Here is a 23,103-nt window from a genome sequence, read left to right on the forward strand (position 1 = left end):
CCGCGTTGGCTATGCCCTACCTGCTGTACTATCGCTCCGGCCCCCATATTGTTCTTTTCTTAGGCCCTTTACCCTAAAGCATTCTAACAGTGAAGACACCATCTTTGACACTGCAGTATTTTAAGACCTCTTTTTGGAGTTTTCTTTTTAACTCTATCAATAAAGAATTTAAGGAACACAGTGTAGTGATGGTTCTGATTGTTCCTAAAGTAGCCATTGCATTTATCTATTTGTTGTTGCTTGGGGGTCACGATGGAACCTGGGTTGCCAAGTAAGCCAAGTGCCCTACCTGCCGGCTTACTTCTTGTGCCCCCTCATATATACATAGGTTTGGTTTCCTACAAGTGTAAGAGCAGAAAAGTGCCATACCCATCAGGGGGTAAAAGTGCGTGACGAGTGAGGCCCCGGTCTGATAGCAGGACAGAAACAGGCTGAGGTAATGCCTGGCCTCATGGGGCGGCACAGTTTGCTGGTACCACAGGGACCTAGCGAAGTGGATGCACAGCTGCTGGTGGATGAGCATCACAGCCTGCATGGAACTCTGGGAAAGGAGGGGAGGGTCCGGGGCTCCTTCTCCTTCTTCCTCTTGCCCATCTGGTATTCCTTTCTCCTGCTCCAGTGTTGGTTCTATCAAAATATCTGCAAAGTCCTGCAAAGAAGAGTGTGGACAGATTTCTTAAAATCAAACTCCAGTTCCAGTCATCAGAGTAGGTAGGAGGAAAGATGAGAGAGTATGAACAGGGGGCTAATATAAATAATCAATTTACGCACATTAGCAAAGACTGAAATGATAACAAAATCATTCGAAGGGAATGTGTCTGCCCACCAACCTTGTCATGCAGTGGAAACTGTTTTCTGAATTCCCTTTCCTCCTCCTCCTCCTCACTCAGGACTGCTCTGGAGCTCTTGCTCTTGGATCTGTATAAGCTGTTTTCCTGCTCGGCCTTCTCCTGGGCCACACGTTCCTGCTCATCCCACTCATTGATGACTTCCTGAAAAGCCACATTTGAAAAAAAGCTTACTCGTTGCTGCTGAGTAACTCGTGACGAACAAAAGGGACACGGGTCAGACACAAAACAATGCCAATATCCAGAAATGAAATTCCATTTAACAGAGAACGAACAGGCTGTTTCTGAGCTGTTTATCTATGCAAAGACAAGTTTCCTAAATACCCTCTCACTGCATTTTCTCCTAAAATTTCCCAGGTGTACAGACTTGATACAGGAAAGCTAAGAGGATCAAAAGATACCAACCAGGCAAAACTGAATTATGCCTTCCCAGACATCACACCCTAACCCTCTGCAATCTCTGAACATTTTATGTGATTTCTTCTTTCGCTTATTTTATTGGAGAGGAGGGGCAATTGGGCCAAAGTCAGCAGTTGTGGAATCACTCCTGGCATGCTCAGGGGCCCCATTTGGAACACGGAAAGCAAACCCAGATTGGCTGTATGCGAGGTAAGTGCCCTTCCCACTGTCCTCTCGCTCACTGAACCCAGTTTTTCAAATTTCCTAAACCTTGAGGGGTAAAAGATCCCAAGCGTGAAAATTAAACAGCTGGGGAAAAGCAGCCACTAACTAGATTCCCCCCTCCCTGACCCCTGCGACTGCCCTCTGGGGCCCTGCTAGGCCGGCTCCAGTTAGGGCGCACCTGACACACGTGTCTGAAGAGCTGCAGGGCCCGTGGGTCCAGTTCGCCTTTGCACAGCACGTGGGAGCGCAGGTAGAGCAGCGCATTGAGCAGCAGCTGCTCGCGGGTCGGGCAGTGGCTCCCGCCCCTTTCCAGCTCCTTGCCGCCGCCAGAACGCTTGGGGAGGAGCTTGCCCAGGCCACGCAGCACCTCCTCCGACTCCACGGCACACAGCGCATCGGCGTGCGCATAGTAGGTGGGGAAGGCAGGGCCGACCGAAGGGAAGGCCAGCAGGGACGTGGCCAGGTCGCCCAGGCTGCCTGCTGAGACCACGCTACCATGCAGTGCGGCATGGACGGCAGACGCCACAAGCCGCAGGCCGTGCTGCAGCTGCAGGATGGAAGCCTGCAGTGGGGCCACGGCGTCGGGAAACTGAGCGTAGTCCTCAGCCAGCCGCTTCCGGAACTGCTGCTGTGACTGCTGCCAAGAGGCTTCTTCTCTCAGCAGGGTCTGGGCCGCCAGCGCTGAGCGCGGCCCCTCCGCCCGCAGCTGCTGCAGGAGCCGGGCCAGCAGGTCCCGCACGGCCGCAGGCTGGGCGATGCTGCTGATGTAGTGGTGGAGCTCCTGGACCAGGGACTCGTAGGTGGGCAGCGGTGGGCGGCAGGCCTGCTTCTTGGACAGGTCGGACACGGCCTTCTCCAGCTGCTCCATCCTCTGGCGAAGTGACCTGGAGGCAATTGAAACACAATGTCTGGGCCCGCCCACTCCCACATCTAAGCTGTGCCCTCCAGAGCTGAGAGCACACCCACGGGACCTAGGGACCCAGCACAGTATGTTGATCCAGATGGAAAGTCGTGCTTCGTCAGGCCTCTAAAGCAGTATTATCATTCTCCTTTCATTTTTAAAAAAATTTTTTGGCTTTTGGGGGGGTCACACTTGGAGAACCTCAGGGGTTACTTCTGGCCAGTGCTCTGGGAACCATATAGGATGCCAGGGCTTGAACCCAAATCAGCTACATGCAAGGCAAATGCCCTTCCCACTGTGCAATACTTCTCAGGCCCCTATCATCCTCCTTTTTCCCCCCTAGGTTAAATCACCATGAGATAAAGCTTTCATGTTTGAGTTTCAGTCATACAATGATGGACCCCTCTACCAGTGCACATTTCCCACCACCAATGTCCCCAGTATCCCACCCCACCCCCCATCCTAACCGTCCCCCTGCTTCTATGGCAGGCAATTTCTCCCATACTCTCTCTCTACCTCTGGGCATTATGGTTTGCGATATAGATACTGAGAGGCTATCACATTTGGTCCTTTATCTACTACTTTCAGCAGACATCTCCCATCCCAAGCGACTTCTCCAACCATCATTGACTTAATGGTCCCTTTTTAATCCCAGCTGCCTTCTCTCCCAGATCATAAGGCAGGTTTCTAACTGCGAATCAATATTCCTGGCCTTTGTCTCTACTGTCCTTGGGTGTTAAGTCTCGTATTATGGTATTTTATAGTCCACAAATGAGAGCAGTCATTCTGTGTCTGTCCCTCTCTGATTCATTTCACTTAACACGATACTCTCCATGTCCATCCACTTAGATGTAAATTTCACGACTTCATCTTCCCTAACAGCTGCAAAGTATTCCATGAGGTAGATGTACCAAAGTTTCTATAACAAGTTGTCTGTTCTCGGGCACTCGGGTTGTTTCCAGATTCTGCCTATTGTGAACAGTGCTGTAATGAACATATAGCATCCTTCTTTATAGACACAGACATGAAGGTTCAGAGGCAGGACAGGGCCCACCCGAAGCCTACAGTCAAAGGACAGGGCCAAGACTGATGCTCAGAACTCACTAGACTGTCCAGAATTTCCTACAGTGACAGACGGACACCGCGAAGATCACCACCTCCAGCTTCTCCAATGGTAAAACTGAATTCTCACTTAGCACCCTCTTGGGCCTCGTGATTCCTCCCTCTCACCTATGAGTTTTCCTGATTTTGGGCTGGAGCAATAGCACAGCAGGTAGGGTGTTTGTCTTACACACGGTCGAGACCGGGTTCGATTCCCAGCATCCCATATGGACCCCCGAGCACCGCCAAGGGTAATTACTAAGTGCATGAGCCAGGGGTGTGACCCAAAAAGCAAAAAAAAAAAAAAAAAAAAAAAAAAAAAAAAGAGTTTTTCTGATTTTAACAGTGGCCTTGTTAACAGAGTCCAATGTCTGATGCGGTTCCACTGACGAAGCCCCTCAGTTCTCCTAACGCTGCAGTGGTACTGCGAAGATGGACTCCAAACGGCCTATTGTATCTCGCTACCAATACTCCGAAGTTACCTGACGTGAGGATGAGCGTGTCGGATAATGTTCTCGTCATCCAGGTCTCGGCCTGTCCGTAGCTGTGATGACAGGTTTCGGGTCTTCCACTCGCACTGCAGCTGATACAACTATTGGCAAAGGGAGAAGCAGCTGGTCGGGTGTGGCCAGTGAGGACGCTCCTGCCTCCAACCCCAGGGCCCCACGAAGGGCAGAACCACCAGGTAGAAGAAACGGGGTTCCTGAAGGGGCCAGAGCAGCCCCGATCCCTGACCCCAGACTACTCAAAAGTGTTCAGTGAAAAAGCTCTTAATTTCCAACCGTCTAAGACTATGGCCGCTAAACCTATTCCCATTTAACTGTCCTCCCTCAAACCAGGGCACAAACATTAAACTGCTATCTCAGTGTATTGCCTTCCTGCGTCTGGATGGAAACTGCAACGTGGTGACAAAGGAGGCCACATCCTCTCAATCTACTTGACTCTTGAGCTCCAAGTAATACCAAAGAGAGGAAACTGGGGGAACAGCACACACCCTTTCTAAGAAGATACCCACTCCCCCAAACACCCCAAGCCCACTTTCTGCAGAAGTGTGAACAGCCAAGAGACGCCTCTGCCCCTGCCGGTGCCAGTGCCCGGACGGCTCCGCCCTCCCCGTGTCTGTGTCTGCCGGGAGTAAACTGTGTGTATGCAGGGGGGTGGGGGGAAGATGGACGAGTGACACCCCAGCTCCCCCAGCAAGTCAGAGGAGCCTGGCCCCGGCTCGCCCGCATACCTCTTCCTGGGTGTACTTGAGCTTGTACTCCCTCTTCACGGCGGGGTCAAAGCGAGCCTGGGGAAGCCACGTCTGAATCTGGAGCAGGCCGAGGCTCACCCAGAGGCTCCCCCGCCGGGCCGGCTCCGGCAGGTCACGCTCACTGTCTGCTTCGCCGCACAGGTGGCGCAGGCAGGTGAGCAGCAGGCACAGCAGGTCCTGGGGCAGTGCGTCCCGGCCGGCTAGGCCCCCGAGCGTCTGGCCCACTTGCTGGACAGCGTGGCTGTCCCGGAGTAGCAGCTGTTGGCAGGCCCGCACATACTCGGGCTGCTGGGGCCCGGGGAGGAGCCCCGACAGGCCCACCAGGTGCCGGCACAGCACCAGGCCCTGCAGCCGGGAGTCTGTGCACCTGCGCAGAGAGGGAACCAGTCACAAGCCATGTCCGTGTCTTACCCCCCTGGGCACGAGGGACCTAACACAGTTCGCTAAGTACCACCTTTTTTTTTTTTTTTTTGCTTTTTGGGTCACACCTGGCGGTGCTCGGGGGACCAAATGGGATGCTGGGAATCAAACCCAGATCAGCAGCATGTAAGGCCAACACCCTACGCACTCCAGCCCCAGCACCACCCTCTTGATGACAAGATGTTTCAAGTCTTGACAGCAGAACTAAGCATCTCATCCCCGGCAGCCGGTCCTGGTGACTGGCCAAAAGGCATTCCTGACCCGGGCGGGGGACGTACCTAAACTCAGCCATGGAGGGCACTGCCATGTTGGTCCAAAGCACTGAGTTGATATCCCGAAGTTGCTGCGTCCGTTCAACCCACTCTCCCAGGGTGACATGTGAGGAAGACAAGATGGGGAGGCCACTCACATCCCAGGCACCTTCTCTGCCACTGCTGGTCAGGAGTTCAAAGCAGCACTTGGAAAACACGGCTCTCCCGAGGCTGCCGGGGCCCTAGCAGAGAGAGAGCCAGTGACTTCGGGAAAGGGATGCCAAGTGTCACAACAAACACCAGTGAGCACCTCAGGAGAAAGAGAATCTAGAAATGAGCAAAGCAGCAAGAGCCCAGAGCCGACGTCAGAGCAGAGGCTATAGCTGTGCGGGAGAAAAGCCCGCACGCCTGAGCACCAGGGGATAGTGCTGGCAGCAGAGCGAGAAGAGCTGCAGGGAGGAAGGGGAGACATGGAGGCAGGGAAAGAACGAGAAGCCGGGGATGCTGCCTGCCAGACCTGGGCTCGGGCTCTTCACTGGGCTACAGTCACACCTGCTCTCAGGAGAGTGGGGTGGTCACTTACGTGATGGGAAACACTGACTACGTGAAGCTTGGGAATGCAGGAGGCTTAACTAAAGCCTGTGAGAGACGCTCCACATTGACAGAGCAAATCCATGTTAGCAACAGGGTTGTTTTGATATTAGTATTTGAAATCTGAATGGAAAGAATGAACAAGTCTAAAACGATACTGCTTTGAGATATACAACTGATGAAAAATTCTAAGTTTAGGGGCTGGAGCAATAGTACAGTAGGTAGGGCATTTGTCTTGCACATGGCCAACTCAGGTTGGATTCTGGGCATCCCATATGCCATATGGTCCCCAGACCACTGCTAGCAGTGATTTTTGAGTGCAAAGCCAGGAGTGACCCCTAAGCACCACCTTACTGAGGAAATTAGTTTCAACGTGAAAACAGACATATGTGGGCCAGAGCAAAAGTACAGCATGTAGGGAGGGCATTTGTCTTGCATACGGTTAACCCAGGCTCAATCCTGAGGATTCTATATGGGTCCCTAAGCCTGTGAGGAGTGATCTGTGAATGCAGTGGTGGAGACCAGAAATATCAGACAGACAAAGACATACAAAGGCAGTTAATCCAAACTGGAAGAAGACAGGCAAGAAACATCTGCATGTACTAGTAAGAAAGTAACTGGAATAAATTTTAGCAGAGTTCTGAATTTACTTCTGCCAACACAATAAAAGTATACCTTCAAGTTGCAGATTCCTTTGACACATTATATTAACAAATTTCCTCACTTTACTTATATGCTTAACACGTACGTACATAAATGCTTATGTATGTACATATGTACACGTATGTACATAAAGGCTTAAAAGTTGTTATTTCTGGTGAATTCTACATCATAAACACATTTCCATAGGGTAAAAGTCTTTTATATTAGAGAAATTTGGTGGTGGTGCCAGAGATGAAACCCAGGACCTCAGTTATGAGACAAGTACTCTACAACTCACTGTGTCACATTTCTGGTCTCACAAAATAGTTCAACTAGAAAGGAAATTTAAAGACTTGCTACAGAAAAACTTCTTTTTTTTTTTTTGGACTTTTTGGGTTATACTTGGCAAGGCTCATGGGTTACTCCTGGCTCTGTACTCAGGAATTAGTCTTGGCAGTGCTCGGGGGACCACATGGAATGCCAGCGATCAAACCTAGGTGAGCCACATGCAAGGCAAATGCCCTACTTGCTGTACTATTGCTCCAGCCCCCAAAGAAAAACTTTTTACACGGTATGCATTTCCTGTCTCATTAACAGAGGGTATTTTTTTTTGAAGGTGCACGTAACATTCTCCAGCAGATCAAGTATTTTAATCACTTGTCACTGCTGCAGCCTAGGAAACAATGTTTATAGTTAGGTTCTTGAGACAATTTTCCCATCACCACTAATACTTTGCTGAATTAGACCAACGTACCTTCAAAGTCGAGTCTAAAGAAGACCTGGGCACCTCCCATTGCTGCGAGTCAGCCAGAGGGCTCCACGTGAGCCAGTACTCTGGGTCTGTGGTGACAATGCTGCTCCAGAAAGATCCAAACGTGGCACTGAACAGCTCGGACCACAAAGAGACAGTTGCCTCCGGAGGCAGCTAGAAATACAAGAACACTGAGTGAGAGTATGTTGGAGGAACACATTCCATACATAGAACCATGAGTTTCTGTCTTTGAAGACCCTTCTGAAACTAACATGGATCTGATATTCCTGGATTTCCATGCACCATCCTCAATACCTTCATCAAGCCCATTAGCCCATTTATGTCGTATAGAACTATGAGGGGCTGCAGCCACAGTACAACGTAGCGCACTTGCTTTGCACACCAGGTTGGATTCCCCAGCCACCATATATGGTCCCCCCCCCCTCCCCCCCTCCCAAGAGCTATTCCAGGAGTCACTCCTGAGTGCAAAGCCAGGAGTATTCCCTGAGCATCGCCCAGTATGATTCCCCACCACCGCCAAAATACCCCAACAACAATAGAACACTCTGTAATCAGATCATAACGTGAAGAGGTTTACTTTCCTTTCTGTTTACCTTCTGGTGATGTTGTAAGGCCCAAAGTACTCGAAGTTCTTGAGATGCAAATGGCGTGTGTTTAAGACAAAATGTGATGTAATGATTTATCTCTTCACTGATCTGGAGTTCTTGGTTTGGACTCAACCTACCCCAAAATGAAAGACAGAGAGAAGGTGCACAGTGAGGCTGATGAAAAAAACTGCCAAAAAGTCCCTGCAGGGGGCCAACAAGATGGTAGATACCTTATTTTGGATCTACCAACCCTGAATCGGTGCCTAGCACCACAAATAACGCCCCCCCGCCCCCAAACGTAGTTAGGAGGTCACTCCTAAGAACAGAATCAAGAAGAGCCCACAAGTACCACCCGGTGTGGCCTACCCCCCATCCCCTTCTGCCCCATTTCCCTGAAGCATCAAGAAACTTCTTTGTAAAGGAATATAGAGTTTTTTAATATGAGCAGACAATTCTGCCAAAAAAGCAATTAGTAAACCCTGCATGGATAGGACTGCATGGCAGAGGAAGAGGTTCAAGAAGGGTTGGCTTCTGAAAGTGGCAACTGATTTGATTGGTCACCTATGATCAAGTACCTGTAACACAAGGCAATGTTTCACATGCGGGACACACAACATGACCCCAGGGAAAAGCACCCAGTGGGCAGCCTACCCTCTCCGACAAGCCTGATCCATGAAATCAGCGGTCACTCTGTACTGCCAGAGCATTGCCAGGTACTCCATCGCGGGCCACAGCTGAACGCTCCTGGTGAGCTGGATCAAGGAGGTATAATCCGGCTGGGACAGGGAGGAGGCCTCCCCAGACTGCTCCAGAGAACCAAGAGAAATCCCTCTGGCTTTTAACTCTAAACACTGGGCATGCACAAGATTCTTCAATTCATCTAGACAGAAAGACATGATGGTATTATAACACTGCCGTCAACTGAACTGGCTTGCGACTGCAAACACCTAGTTCACGAGGCCGTGCGTGTGAGCTCAGCTCAACCCAAGTTCGAGTTTCTCCAGTGCTGAGGGTGATGCTGACACCTGCATGGTACTAATGAAAATATTCACCACCACACGTCTGTTAGCCCCATGCCTAACACTTACTGAATGTCCCATCCCTCCCTATTCCCCACCACCCTTCCCCTGCCAGCCCCCCAAACAACCCCAAAACCCAATTAACTTTAAATATGAGAGCGTCTTTGACAGCTTCTCAAATGCCAGAATATGTTACCTGGGTTGACATCTTCCATAACATTAGCTCTGAGCACCAACCCCCAGGCCCGTAGAAGACTTTTCTTGAAAGTCCACTCAGTAGCGACCATTTGGAGACGACTAATGTCATTCTGCCATCCACTGTCCCCACGGGCATGAGATCGCTCCCTGACCACCAGGGCGTTGGTAAGAGCTTTCAGTTGGGAAAAGCAGTCCACCACCAGCTTGTCCTGAAACAGAAGCCCAGCAGACCCACTGCAGAGAAGAGTGATACTGTCCCCACTCCTACGACCATCCAAGATCACACCCAGAGGGTTCCCTTAATGCTACCAGGGAACTGAGAAGGTTATTTACCCCCATCAAATTCAAACTTTACCCAGTCTTCATAGTCTCAAGAATAAGTAGACAGCTAACATGTAACAAGTTAGTACCACTACTGGATACTTAGAAAATAAACGTTTCAGGGAAAGGATGAGTTAGAATAAAGGTGAAATATTCCAGAAGAACATCAAGTGATTTTTGAGATTTAATATGTGCTTCCAAGATGTACCTTAAAGGGAAATGGTCGTCCCAGGAACTTCTGCAACTTCTTTATGCCAGTGAAACCACCTGTTGGGGTCCCCAGGCAATTCTGAATATGTTCTGAGACAACCTGAACCTCATTATAGTACCTTTAAAGGAGAAAGAGACAGGAAGCATTAAGGAAAGGAGATGAAGATGTATAATAACACTGACTGCATTTTATGTTCATCATTAGGTTAAAAGAATAAAGTAAAACAAAATAAACAAGCTTCAATATTACACCCAGTTCTTGGAGCATCACCAATATTGCCATTATTAATATTACTCTAAGTATCAGTCTTACTTGTCTTCGTAGTTCATCAGGAGTTGGGGGATTTGGCGGACTAAGTACTTTAAAACCCAGTGCCAGTGAAGGGCAAGTAAGCCTAGGCCCTGGACATCCACTTTTACTGAGTCAGCCACAATCCAAAACCGGTCCCGCCACCGCACAGAACGTAAGATCTATGAACAAAGTAAACTGAAATTGTCAAAAATATCTCCCAGTAAGACACACAACACCCAACTTCTAATCCATACTCAATGCCCTTTGATGAGAAACCTAACTTTTGCTGATTTTTTTAGAACATTTTGACAGTCAGACAAATTATTGGGGACTAGAGAGACAGTACAGCAGGCAAGGAACTTGCCTTGCATATGGCCAACCTAGATTCAGTCTCTGACACTGCCTGTGGTTCCCTGAGCCCTGCCCGGAAGGACCCCTGAGCACAGAGACAGGAGTAAACACTGAGTACTGCCAAGTGTGGCTCTAAAACAAATACATTAAATAAATGAAAAAAAAAAAAAATCACACAAATTGCAAGGTTAGGTGCATTTTTGTGTTTGATAAGTCATGCACCCCAAGTTATGCAAGCAGTCCTTCACAGTTACCTTAGGTCAGGTTCTTAATCACAGAAGAATTTCAATATACTATGAAAGGAGTATTAAAATGATTATTTTTCTAACTCATAATTTTGAGGTCATTTCTTCAAACATTTCTTTACTTTGGGGCCACACCTAGCTATACTAAGGGCTTACTCCTAGCTGCGTTCAGGGATCACTCCTGGCAGGACCATATGCAATCCAGAGATCAGAACTCAGTCATGTGCAGGGCAGGCGCCTAACCTGCTGGACTATCTCTCCAGCCCCCTTCAAACATTTCAGCACAACAACTACTGCAAAATGCAGAATACAGATGAGAACATCAGAATTTAAATTTCACCTGTTAAGGTGGAAAATAAAAAGACTTGCAGAAATTTAATATTTCCTCTTCTCTTTAATTTTTATTCTGGAAGAGGATTTCACAAAAATGTTTATAAACAAACACGAAATGGATTTGCTTCTGTATTTTTCCCTAAGCTGGTGTTTCAGGCAACTCCCTGTGGTGCAGCTCTGCACTCAGCTCAGAATTCCCCACTGCTGGTGACCAGCTGGGCTGCCAGAAATCAAACCCAGGCTGCCCTACCCAATGCACTATCTCTTCAGCCTCCCTGTATTTCTTGTTTTGTAGGCCACAGCTGGAGATCAAGCAATGCTGGGATTTGGACCTGGGGTTCCCACAGGCAAAGCATACACTCAGCTCTCTTGGGCCCCAGAGTGTATGAGGACTGAAATCAGAAAAAGGTTGAAAAACACTGTGGGTCAAAAATACGAAGTTTAAATATATGTAGTTTATTGTGTTAATAAAATTGACCCCCTTTTCTCTCCCTCCTCCTACCCACCTCTCTGAATGTAAAGGTATGTGTGCACGCGCGCGCGCACACACACACAGTAGTTTCAAGCTGGTATTTCTCACCTCGTGAAGACTGGCATCTGACACCATCCCCTGGGGAGACTGTGCCCAGAGAAGTATGAGGGCATCACAAAGCTCAAAAAAAGCAGCAAGATTGACCACGACCTCATGGGGCAGACTCTGATAGCTGTCTGGATCTTGTGTTGCCATAAATAAGAACATCACATAAGAATTATGTTAATCTCTGGACTTTTTTTTTTTTTGAAAAAACAGCTAGCCATAATCTGGAGCTTAATGTCAATCCCAACAGAAATACCCCCAGCCAATTTCAAAAGCTCATAACCACCAGCAAAATTTCTGCCTATCTGTGCCCCATCTTAAGAGAATCAGGAAAGTACAGGCAGACAAGTTCACAATGTCTTAATAAAAAAAAAGAAGAATCTCTTTAGATATAAAATCAATAACAAACAAACATATGTTTAAATGGAAAGGTAATAAAGATATTAGAAGATATAAATAAACCTACTATTAACAAATGCGGCCGTGGGGGCAGAGGACAGGTTATTTTCAAGGTTTATACTTCTATAAGCTTAAAATTATTTTTCAAGTGAGGTGAACTTTGCAATTTAACGGTATTAAATTTAGTGAAACATTAGGAATCAGGAGGGGCAGTGCCCAGTGCTGCATGCTAGAGGTTTAATCCCCAGCACTACATGGACTCCCAAGCCCCAGGGAGTAGCCCCTGAACACTGCTGGGTACACACCAACAACAGAACAAAAAACAGTTCGTTAACTAAGAATAGAACAGAACCTATGAGCAAATGGTTATGAGTTGGCTTTTTCAGCCAATGGACTTAAGGGCTCGCCGCTGTAACTTGTCCTTGCTTGCAGTGTGTGACTGAGCACAGGGTACTGTCCTTTGCTCATCTGGCACCTGAGTGGCCTGCTCTGATCACTCTAAAAAGGACAGGCCATCAAGGACACATGGAAAGCACTTATTAGTTATGATGGCACAGGAGTATGTTTAAAATCTGGTCAGCAAACCAGAAGGGATCAGCCGAAGGGAAGCAGGTGCTGAATTCTTTCTACCTGCAGCTAAACTATGCAAGCAGACTGATAATTAGTGAGAATAAGCAACCATGCACCTACCTTTGTGGAATTCAAAGGACATTCTCAAAACACTATTTCTTAACTTCTTGCCACAAAGAGAAATCAAGTTTGCTTCGGTAAAAATCCGCTTTTCCCGATCAAGATATACAATTGTCCTGAAATGAGATATGGTAACGCTAAGAAACAGTTCCTGGGGAACAACACCTTTCTGTCATTTCCTCTAGCGGCCAGATCCTGAGTCGCCTTGGAACTCCTCCACCCTGCTGTCTGTCCCTGCCCCCGCTAATTCTGGACTACGGGATGGAGTGGAGAGTGAGGAAGACAAAGCAGGGCAAGGAGGAGCTCTGTGAAGGAGCACTTCCAGGCCACCTGCTGCTGCTGTTATAAGCACATAAATGGCACAGAGACTCCTGAAAGTCACCTGGGGCAGTGAGAGGGCAAGATATTGGGAGTAGTTAAAAGGGGCCCTGGCTTCTGAGTTACTGGTACACAGTCACACACATGTAATCACTGTCAAAATGCATCAAAACCAGACATATTACTCTAAGTTCCATTAATAAGTATTTGTACTTCACAGTTCAATTACAAAATTAAAAGCTATTTTTAAAAGTATTATACTGGAGTAGGTAATGTGGCTCGTTGGAAGAATATATGCCTGGTATTTGTGAAGCCCTGCTTTTGATCCCAGATGTTAGAAAAAAAAAGTACTATTATACTGTTAGTCAAAGTGAAGAAAGTGAAGAAAGGAAAATAGATTCATGGGCTGAGCACATGCTTTGAATGTAGGAAGCCCAGGCTAAATGTCCTGCACTGCAGGGTCCCCAGAGCACCCCATGGAGGGATCCCCAAAGCACTAAGTCAGGAATAGTCCCTGAGTACTACCAAGTATGGCTCCGAAAATGGGGGGGTGGGGGGAGGGAGCGAGGGAAAAACTTATGTAAGAATGAGATCAGCATTTATCTAAGTGCATGCTGAAGAACGCAGGTGCTATACTTCTCCAACCAGCATCTGAGGATGAAGAGATAGGTTGCAAAGCAAAGGACAAGGGACAGAACCGTCAGACAAATTAAAGGAGCCACCAGGCATCACAAAAAGAAAACAGCAATAACATAACCACTCTGTGCCAATAAAGGGTTACCACAAAAACAAGGCCCAGTACTGATGCTGAGGGTCACTGTATCTCTTTAACCATCCTCATCATCGTCATAAATTCCAAGGCTTTACATATTGACTAACTTGTCAACTATATATAGCTTTTGGACATCAGTCAGAATCACTTCTCTTAGGCAGAGATCAGGAAGGTGAAACGGGGGAGGAAATCATATCTCAGACCTGCTACTTCTCTGGGTCACAGAATCAAATACATGTGAAACTAGACAGGACAGAATCTTACAAAGGGTAGGGGCGATGAAATCACAGCAAGCTGTGAGGCAAACACTGCTCAGTATCAGGCGTCACCTACTTGTTTGCAACAGACTCTAAAAGGGCAAAAAACTGCTGCAGCTGGTCTGTCTGTGGATCCAAATCCACTGAACTTTTAATGATGTCCAAAGTCTGCATATTCCATCGGGGGTCCACAGGGATCACAAATTCGTCTAGTTTAAAACACAAAAGAATTTCAAATAAATAAATAAAACACAAAAGAATTTCAAGTGTAAGCTCTTGTCTGGAACATTTCAACTGAACAATTTTATTACTTAATTTGATCATATTCAGTACTAATGGAAAAAAGTAAAAACATTAGCTTCAGCCAGTGACACAAGAAAGGACAGCTTTAATAGGCTCCGTGCTATTCTGTTTCCAAATATAAAATATGTATGCTTGCAAAATGCTTCATTGTGAGGTATAAAAATAATCTCTGCTACAACAAAAACATTCCAACTAATGAATTACCTGCTCAGGTCTCTTTCAAAGTCAGCTAGAAAAGAATTCACGGATTCAGTTACCCATTCTTTCATCATGAACTACAAATATATCTAGATGAAGAGAATGAAGAAATGCATCTCCTTACTGCTTTCCATTAGAAGAGTAACTCAAGTGGCCAGGGATAAAGGGAAAGAGAGAAAAGGAGAGAAAGGGAAAAGAGAAAGACGTTCGAGGTTATGTCACCGAGTCACCAAAGGACTATGAATGAAGTCTTTTATAACCACAGAAGTGATCACTACCGCCAGTACAAGTTCTTCGGGCTCAGACTTGCTACACTCTACAAAGCAGCAGAGATGAAACTCTCTGAGATGCTTTGGTGGGGTGTTGTTGAGAAGCTGAGAGAGAAAAGTAAGACAAACCAAGGGTAACTGGAACGAGACAGTGGCTGGATAGGATGAGTCAGTGGGCACTTCAGGCCCCTAAAGCTGTTGAGAGCATCCAACGAGCTGTAGATTAATGAATACACACTGAGAACAGCAAGGTTCACAGGGAATTGTGCTCAGTAAGACAAGATCCAGGGGAGGACTGTGAACACAACTGAAAAGAAGGATGAAGGTGAAACTAATCTGTCTCGGAAGTGGGCAAGTCATGTCCACTCAAAAGGAAACTGCTCTGCTACTGAGAACTGTGTTCAAAAAAGGCCAGCATCTTTCCCACAATTGGAAAGCCAGGATTTGTTCCGTCATAAACTGAGTCTACCAAGGGCGTTTTCTCTGCTTTCTTCCCAACCATGTATGCCATTCTGTTTAGTTTAACATAACTGGGGTAGCACAGGTATATCACACATCTTTTTTTCTTAGCGATGGCTGCAGGCATGTTTGGATCAACATCAAATGAAGATGAGGTTGGGGAATTGAATACCTGGTTCTTAAGAAAATGCCCCTATAATTCTTACATTCAGACAGCATCATCTAAACACACTTACTGTCCTATTCTAATAAAGTTTATAACCTCACTCTTTCATTAAAAAAAAAACTGGGGAGCCGGAGCTATAGTACAGTGGGTAGGGCATTTGCCTTGCCCCCAGTCAACCCAGGTTCATTCCCTGGCATCCCATATGGTCTACCAGAAGTAATTCTGAGCACAGAGCCAGAAGTAACCCCTGAGCATCACCAGGTATGACCCCAAAAGCCAAATAAATAAAATGAATAACTGAATATCTTATTTGACTGATTAGATAATCTAGATGGTTATCTTCTCATTATGATTTTTTAAGTTAGTCTTTAGCTAACTATCCTTTGTCACTGAGATTTTCTCCAATAAATTTAATATGGCATTCACTTCCCTTCAAGTCAAATAGCTCAGTTTAAAACTTCCTAAAGGGGCAGAAGTTACAGTACAGCGGGTAGGGTGCTTGCCTTGCATGTGGCTGAGCTGGGTCTGATCCCGGGTTTGCCAAGCCTGCCAGGAATGATCCCTTAGCACAGAGCTAAAAAAGTGAGCCCGGAGCACAGTCAGGTGTAGTCCCCAAGCCAAAAATAAATAAATAAAACTTAACTCTTCCTGAAGCTATGTTACAACTACACAATGTGCCCAGTAGGAAAAAAATGAAGTCATGCAATTTGCTGATACAAGGATGGACGTGGAGCATATCATTCTGAGTGAAATGAGTCAGTGAGAGAGGGGCAGACATAGAATGATCAGATTCATTTTGCATGGTATAAAGAAACACAGTAGGAGAATACAGACAAATGAAACCAAGGCCAGGAGGACTGATTCTTTGAGAATACCTTGCCACAAAGCAGGGAGGGCAGTTAGGTCAGAGAAGAAACCACTATGTCAATGACAGGAGAAAGCAATCACTCTGGACAAGATCTAAGTGCTGAAAGGAGATAAAGTGATACACATGATACCCTTCCAGTAACAATATTGTAAAACACAGTGCCTGAAAGAAAAAAGAAAAATATCTCTCTGCCACAGAGGCATACTGGAGGGTAGGCAGGAAAACGGGGACATTGGTGGGAGGAAGTGAACATTGGTGAAGGAATGGGTGCTTTTTATGACTAAAACACAATCAGGAGCAACTAACTCAATTCACTGAATCCTCTCATAAGGATTCAATAAATTAAATAAATAACTTCCTATTACAAATTATTAATACAGGGGCCAAAGCTGTTCGGCAAGGTAGCACAGGGTCAAGCCAGGTTCAATCCCCTGCACCTCGTATGGTCCTCTGAGCCCGTCAGGAGTTAATTTCTGAGCACAGAGCCAGGAGTAAGCCCTTGAGCATAAATGGGTATGGCTCCAAACCCTAAATAAATGACTTTTAAAAACCAGTATTAATATTAACATCTAAGACATTTAATTTCCATAATTTTCAAATACATGTAGAGTATGAATGAAGAACATAATCAACAAGCTAGTTTGTGGCTGAGTTGGGCTCAAAGGCAGTCTACCAACGCAAGTGCTCAACATTCCATGGTATGTCATCGTCCTTTCTAAACACTGATTAAAAAAAAAAAACAAGAGCTTCAAAAACAAACAAACAAACAAACAAAAACCCACAGAATTTGACTGATTCTGGACATGCTAATTGTTGCAGTGAAATTTCTACTCTATTGGAATTTCTAAGAGGAATAATCCCATGAAGCCATTGGGTAAGTATCAATGCAGTTCTAAGACTCAGAAATAAACTAGGCACCATACCTGTTATATTTGGTTGCACTATTTTGATCACATTACTGATCCCCGATGAGAGAGACTTTGCGTAAAAATTTCTAAGAGATGCAGCACTGGCTTCCAAATGAACCTGCATGGACTCTGTGAAGGAAGCAGAGCGAATGTTAGTACTGAAAGCAATGCTGTTCAACTACACTTCCTGCAGTGATAACGTGGGAACAGGAATCAGTCATAGGCCTACTGACTTGAAACGTGACCACTGCACCTTAGGAACTGATTTTAATTTTAATTTAGAAACTGTCACCATACATGTGTAGACAAATAATATGTAATATGGTAACGTACATTCTCTGGCCTCTCTACATGTTCCCACACAGCAGAAAGATGAATAAAGGCCAAAATACATAATCCAACAAGTTCTATCAATAAACTTCATGGCCTGTATTTATAACACATTGATGTTGTTAACTGTTTTTCTCCACTCATGGAATGAAAAAAGTCGAAAGAAATTCAGCATGACATTTTAGAGCACCATTTTCCGGAGGGTCACACCCAGCACTGCTCAGGTCTTACTCCTGGCTCTGTGCTCTGCGATCACTCCTGGCTAGCTCGAGGGACCATATGGGGTGCTGGAGACTGAATCAAGCTGGAAAAACTGCATCCAAGGCAAACATCTTACCCACTGTACTGTCTCTCCGGCCCTAAGATTAGAATCTTTTGTATGTAGTTTTAATTAAGAGAAATATGATTTACCAAAAGTAAGATTCACCCACATAGAACGATTACAGCACGGGGGATGGGGTAGGGGTAGGAAGCAGACTGTCTTCACAAGTTTAAAGTAATTATTAACATAAAATATTTGCCTTTTGAAATTAAAGAGGTAAGCAGTTTCTCAAATATTAAGGATTACATGGGGGGAAAGTTTCTCTTGGGATTCATAAAGGACAAACCTCCTTTATCACCCCCCATTCTCAATCTCCACATCCTTAATTCTTTAACAGCTGTACAAATAGTAACTCTAAGTTATAAATTTTTTGCTAGATCTCCCAGATGTAATTTTAACAGGGTAATCACAGAATAACACAGCTGCTGAGGCACTAAAACAGAGTAAGTGTACATAAATTCCCTCATTATACAAATTAAGCTTTTCTACTTACCAAGCCCCTGTGGTATATTTTTGGCTAAATGATAAAGCCATTTAACTCTAAGCATCCAATCTTGATTGGTTGCTCTTTCAATGAGCAATTTAACCGCCATGGCCAGAACATCTGGTTCATCGATCCAGTAGGTATCCATTTCAACTGAACTGAACTTCAAGTTCTCAGGGTTGGAAGACTGCATAATTTTCTCCAAGTCTGATAAAGTAAGAGGCTGAATCCTAAAAATTCATTATCATAGAAAACATCAGTGCTGGAAGAAACTTTCACAATTCCAAGAATCAGGAAAACAGCAGTAAATAATCAGCGGTCATGCGAAAGAGATGACCCTGCTCCAAGGAGGATAAAACAAACCAAAACAATGACACGGAGCAGTATCCCAAAGAACAATCACACTACAACAGCTGGATAATGAAGGCTCTGACCGAATACACTAGATCAGGAGCAGTATGATCCCAAGAATTAAAATTTCAAAAATCCCGGGCAAGATCTCAAAGGGACAAAGCCCCGCCACTAACCTTGTCCAGCTGCTCGTTTTCATGCTCATCCTGTTGAGGCAATATGCTAAGATCTGTCCATCACTTCGGACTGTAGACAGGTGAGAGTCTTCCGTGGCAAAGACAGCAGAAGGCAGAGAATCCGGCCAAAGCCCCATAGCAAGAATAGAGCTACCCCAGGTTTCACGTGCTTGCAGAGAAGAAATATGTTTCTCCAGTACAGCCTGTGCAAGCTAGGAGACAACAATATCAGATGTGCAACACACAACGTATCAGAGCCATTACAAACAACCTCCCAGAATAGAAGTACCCCAGACTCCATGTGATCGGCTCATAATTCTCACACATGCTTCAATGAGCAAGCTAAATCTGCCATCCTCTGCTAAGTTTCAGAAATAATATGTATCTTTTAGCTACTTGGCAGAAATTCTAGATATTAGCTATCTTCTCAAAGGACATCTCATCTTAGACACAGGATAATCGCAGCTGTCAGTACTCTTAGTTATTAAAGGAACCACCAATAAAGAGACTTTCCTAATGTCGGCAACACACTGTTAGAAAGCTGTTTAGAACACATCACAGTACCTTCTGGTTTGCTGGTGAATGCTGGGAACAGACATAGACTTCCCAACATGCCTCAAAAAAGGCTCTGGCTAAACTCAGTCCTCGCTGCAAGTACTGGGCAATGAGAACAGCTGCCTGAATCAGGGTCGAGACACAAGACGTTGGAGAACCTGTAAGGAAAAAATACTGCCTTCTGTAACGCTGTACGATCTCAGATGGAAATGACTAACTTCCACTTCAACCTTTCTTTCGCCCAAATCCACCCCCCTTACTTTGAAAGTCTTTGAAATAGATTATGGGGTCTTGCTAGCAAACAATGAACTTACATGAGAATATTCATATTCTTTCTCTCCTATCCCATCTCTCCCTGCACACCTTCCACCCCAACACCTCCACCATACCCCCACGCTCCAGTTGTCAACAGCATATGTAGAAAAACGATCAGATGACTCATTAACAAGTGTGATAAGATCTGGTCACTTAATCCTTAATCTAAAGTTGACACACACTAAAGGTGGCAAAATGAACATGGCCTCACGGAAAACCAGAGACTTTGAAATCCAGCTGACCTACTTTCAAATCTCAGCTGTCAACATTAAATTAAATCCCAGCTGTCTGGCTCAGTCAAGTTATTTGGCTTCTAACTCTTATTTGGAAATGCATGCTTTGCAGAACTAATGTGCAATAAAATAAGCAGCCAACGTTGTATTTACCACAGTAGTTACTCTATAAATGGCAAGCTTCCATTACCATTATCATTCTTCTTCTTCCTTATATATTGGGACATTTATTAGATGGAAGATCTGATTTTTAGTTTCCTCTCATGGGTTTTAGTTTCCTCTCATGGGTTTTTTGTGACACCAAGGATCAAGACAAGGGCTGCACAAACTACCACTGAGTCATGTCTCAGGTCAAAGTTTCCTTTCATTCAACCTCAGATGACTCGACAGTGACATTAAGATTAATGTCACTATTAAGATTAATGTCACCATTGAGTCAATTTCTCATATCACAGCACTAAATGGAGCATATTCCTCAAAATTGAGTCTCTGATTGCATCTTTAAAATACTGGTTTCTGGAGCCAGTGGGTAGGGCATTTGCCTTGCCTGTAGCTGACTGGGATTCGATCCCTGGAACTCAATATGGTCCCCTGAGCACCTCCAAAAGTGATCCCTAAGTGCAGAGTCAGGCATATGCCCAAACACTGCTGGTACTGGCCCAAAAATAAAAGGGGGGAAAAAAAAACATTTTCTGAGTAGGAGAGATAAATAACAGGGTGTTAAGGTGCTTGCCTTGCAAGCTGACCCATTTGATCCCTGGCACTGCATATGGTATCCTGAAATCACCAAGAGTGACATCTGAGCACAGAGCAAGGAGTAAGATCTGGTTAAGGAAGATCTGCCACATCTGCCAGATGTGGTTCCCAAAGAAGGGGAGTGGGGAATACTGATTCTCGTAACTCAGGCAGCAGGGTACAATTCCAACAGGTTTTCCTGCTCACTTCTGTGTGCATGAAATATGAGAACTCCTGGACTAACACGAGTTGTCTTTCTTTTTTCAACAGGACTACAGCTCTGCCAAGTGGTCTAAAAGCCCCACTTCTTACCTACAAGAACACTTTGGGTCTCTGTGTGCAGAGCCAAGAGGGCATCACACACGCTGGCCCCCACCACGCCCAGGTTATGCAGCAGAACTTGAAGGTCCAATTCATCTGCACATCTCCCATCCGCTTCTCCGGGGACAAAGATTTCAAGGCCACGGTTCCTCATAGCTCGAGATATTTCTCCATGAACAGGATCCATCGAGAGGAAAAGTCTAGAAATGACACCATTCAGGAAGAAGAAATGAAAAAGAATTAAAAGTCCCAGTTAGGTGCAGCCCAGAAAAAACTGGTAAGAACAAATCCTACACGGCACCTTCTCACCTGGGATGAAGCAGCTCAGAATAAGCTTCGAGGTCTCTACCTGCCTGAAAGCTGCTTCCTTAAGAAGGCGTACGTATATACACACATACACATACACACACACACACCCCCTCTCCCTGGAATGAAGCAGCTCAGAATAAGCTTCGAGGTCTCTACCTGCCTGAAAGCTGCTTCCTTAAGAAGGCATACGTATACACACACACAAATTCCAGAACTCATTCCATCCCCACAGCAGGCAAATAGGAAGCGAGGTCTCTACCTGCCTGAAAGCTGCTTCCTTAAGAAGGCGCACGTGTACACACACACACACACACACACACGCACACACACACACACACCCGTGCTAGCTGAGAATTCCAGAACTCATTCCATCCCCACAGCAGGCAAATAAGCCTTCATCCCAGCTCCCCTACAGGAACAGAAGGAAGCAACTGCCTCACACACTCAGCGCCCAGGAAATCCCCACCAAGCTGGTACCACAGCTACCTCCCCCACATTCGGTCGTGGCGACTCCGAAGCTCTCAGCTGACCATCCAACTAGATTCCGCGGACCCTCCCTTTCCTGCCAGCCCCTCGTCCTGCCAGGCGTTATCTGTGGTGAACTCCGGCTACGGGGCTGCTGCCTTGGTAGGGAGCCTGTCAGGTTCTTAGGCCGACACTGAGGAAGTGTACACATACATACCTGAAATTGGGGTTGGGGGTAATGGTGGGAGTGGACCCGTCGATCATTCCTCTCTCACTGAGAGTAAGGACACCTCCAGGTTCAAGCAAGGCATTCAAGCGATCCAGCACCGAGGGGCTACAGAGAGAGTCCAGGTGAGGGACACGCTGGCCGGGCTCCCCTCGCCTGACACAGGCCTCCCTCTGCTCCTGAGCTCATTCCTCCTTTCCACATAGCCACCACACCCGCCCCCCCCCCACCCAAGTGGGGAATCTTCACTAGAGTCGTCCCCCCACCCCCTTCATCTCCTTTTGAACTCCCAAGGCACACAGCCCAGGGTAAATGCACAGAGTACTTGAAATTAAGGAAAATGATCCAAATATTCTTAGCTATTTATCTCATTCACTCTATTCTCACTTTCCAACACCACCAAACCCACTTAAAAATAAATGTGTATCTCAATTCGAAGTACTCTTCAAAAAATGCTCCAGGGGGTGGGAGAGAGAGAGTAGGGTGGGGAGGGAGCTCACTGACCCAGGTTCAATTCTGGCATCCCAGATGGTCCTGCGAGCACCACCAGGACGAACTGCTAAGCACAAAGTCGGGAGCAGCCCCCAAACGAGACAATGCTCCAGGTAGCAAAACTTGCCTGACCCACAAGTGTTCATTGTGCAGTCCTTCTAATGCACCAATTTGACATTTGCCCCTCTCCTTTTGAATTTTGGATCAAATGACCGACCCATACACATGCACAGTTAGTCACGTCTGTCCTGTGCCAGATCCCCCATTTCAGTAATCTGCACTCGAGAACGACCCTAACCAAACAAGCCTTTCTGAAAAAGGTCTAACTCAAAGGATAAGGTAAAGGTAAAGGTAAAGGCCCTCCCGTTGATCGTCGATTTGCTCGAGCGGGCCCAGTAACGTCTCCATTGGAGACTTTGTTGTTACTGTGTCTGGCATATCGAATACTCTCGGTAGCTTGCCGGGCTCTCCGAGAGGGGCGGAGGAATCGAACTCGGGTCGGCCATGTTGGCCGCTTGTAAGGCGAACGCCTTACCGCTGTGCTATCACTCCAGCCCACTCAAAGGATATGGGTTAGGAAAGTAATCCAAGTTTGGTGGCTGCCTTCAGTTCAGCGCAAAACTATTACAGAGGAGGGAAATTCT

General features: G+C 46.1%; 1 protein-coding gene across 1 annotated transcript in view; it reads right to left on the bottom strand.

Moving 5' to 3' along the window:
- MDN1 (midasin AAA ATPase 1) overlaps positions 1–23,103 on the bottom strand; it is a 133,407-nt gene that overhangs the window by 38,992 nt on the left and 71,312 nt on the right. Inside the window, exons 45-65 of the mRNA XM_056125352.1 lie at positions 21,959–22,075; positions 20,959–21,167; positions 19,373–19,521; positions 18,809–19,020; positions 18,291–18,511; positions 17,161–17,274; positions 14,051–14,183; positions 12,628–12,743; positions 11,542–11,675; positions 10,054–10,211; positions 9,739–9,859; positions 9,208–9,418; positions 8,644–8,872; positions 7,999–8,125; positions 7,388–7,558; positions 5,428–5,642; positions 4,709–5,096; positions 3,957–4,066; positions 1,651–2,356; positions 831–992; positions 370–649 (exon numbers count right to left, since the gene is read on the bottom strand). Coding sequence (XP_055981327.1) covers positions 370–649; positions 831–992; positions 1,651–2,356; positions 3,957–4,066; positions 4,709–5,096; positions 5,428–5,642; positions 7,388–7,558; positions 7,999–8,125; positions 8,644–8,872; positions 9,208–9,418; positions 9,739–9,859; positions 10,054–10,211; positions 11,542–11,675; positions 12,628–12,743; positions 14,051–14,183; positions 17,161–17,274; positions 18,291–18,511; positions 18,809–19,020; positions 19,373–19,521; positions 20,959–21,167; positions 21,959–22,075 — 4,283 coding nt within the window. The remainder of the gene's footprint in view (positions 1–369; positions 650–830; positions 993–1,650; positions 2,357–3,956; positions 4,067–4,708; positions 5,097–5,427; positions 5,643–7,387; positions 7,559–7,998; positions 8,126–8,643; positions 8,873–9,207; positions 9,419–9,738; positions 9,860–10,053; positions 10,212–11,541; positions 11,676–12,627; positions 12,744–14,050; positions 14,184–17,160; positions 17,275–18,290; positions 18,512–18,808; positions 19,021–19,372; positions 19,522–20,958; positions 21,168–21,958; positions 22,076–23,103) is intronic.

Source organism: Sorex fumeus, unplaced genomic scaffold (assembly GCF_029834395.1).
Source record: "Sorex fumeus unplaced genomic scaffold, SorFum_2.1 ptg000054l, whole genome shotgun sequence".
NCBI lineage: Eukaryota > Metazoa > Chordata > Mammalia > Eulipotyphla > Soricidae > Sorex > Sorex fumeus.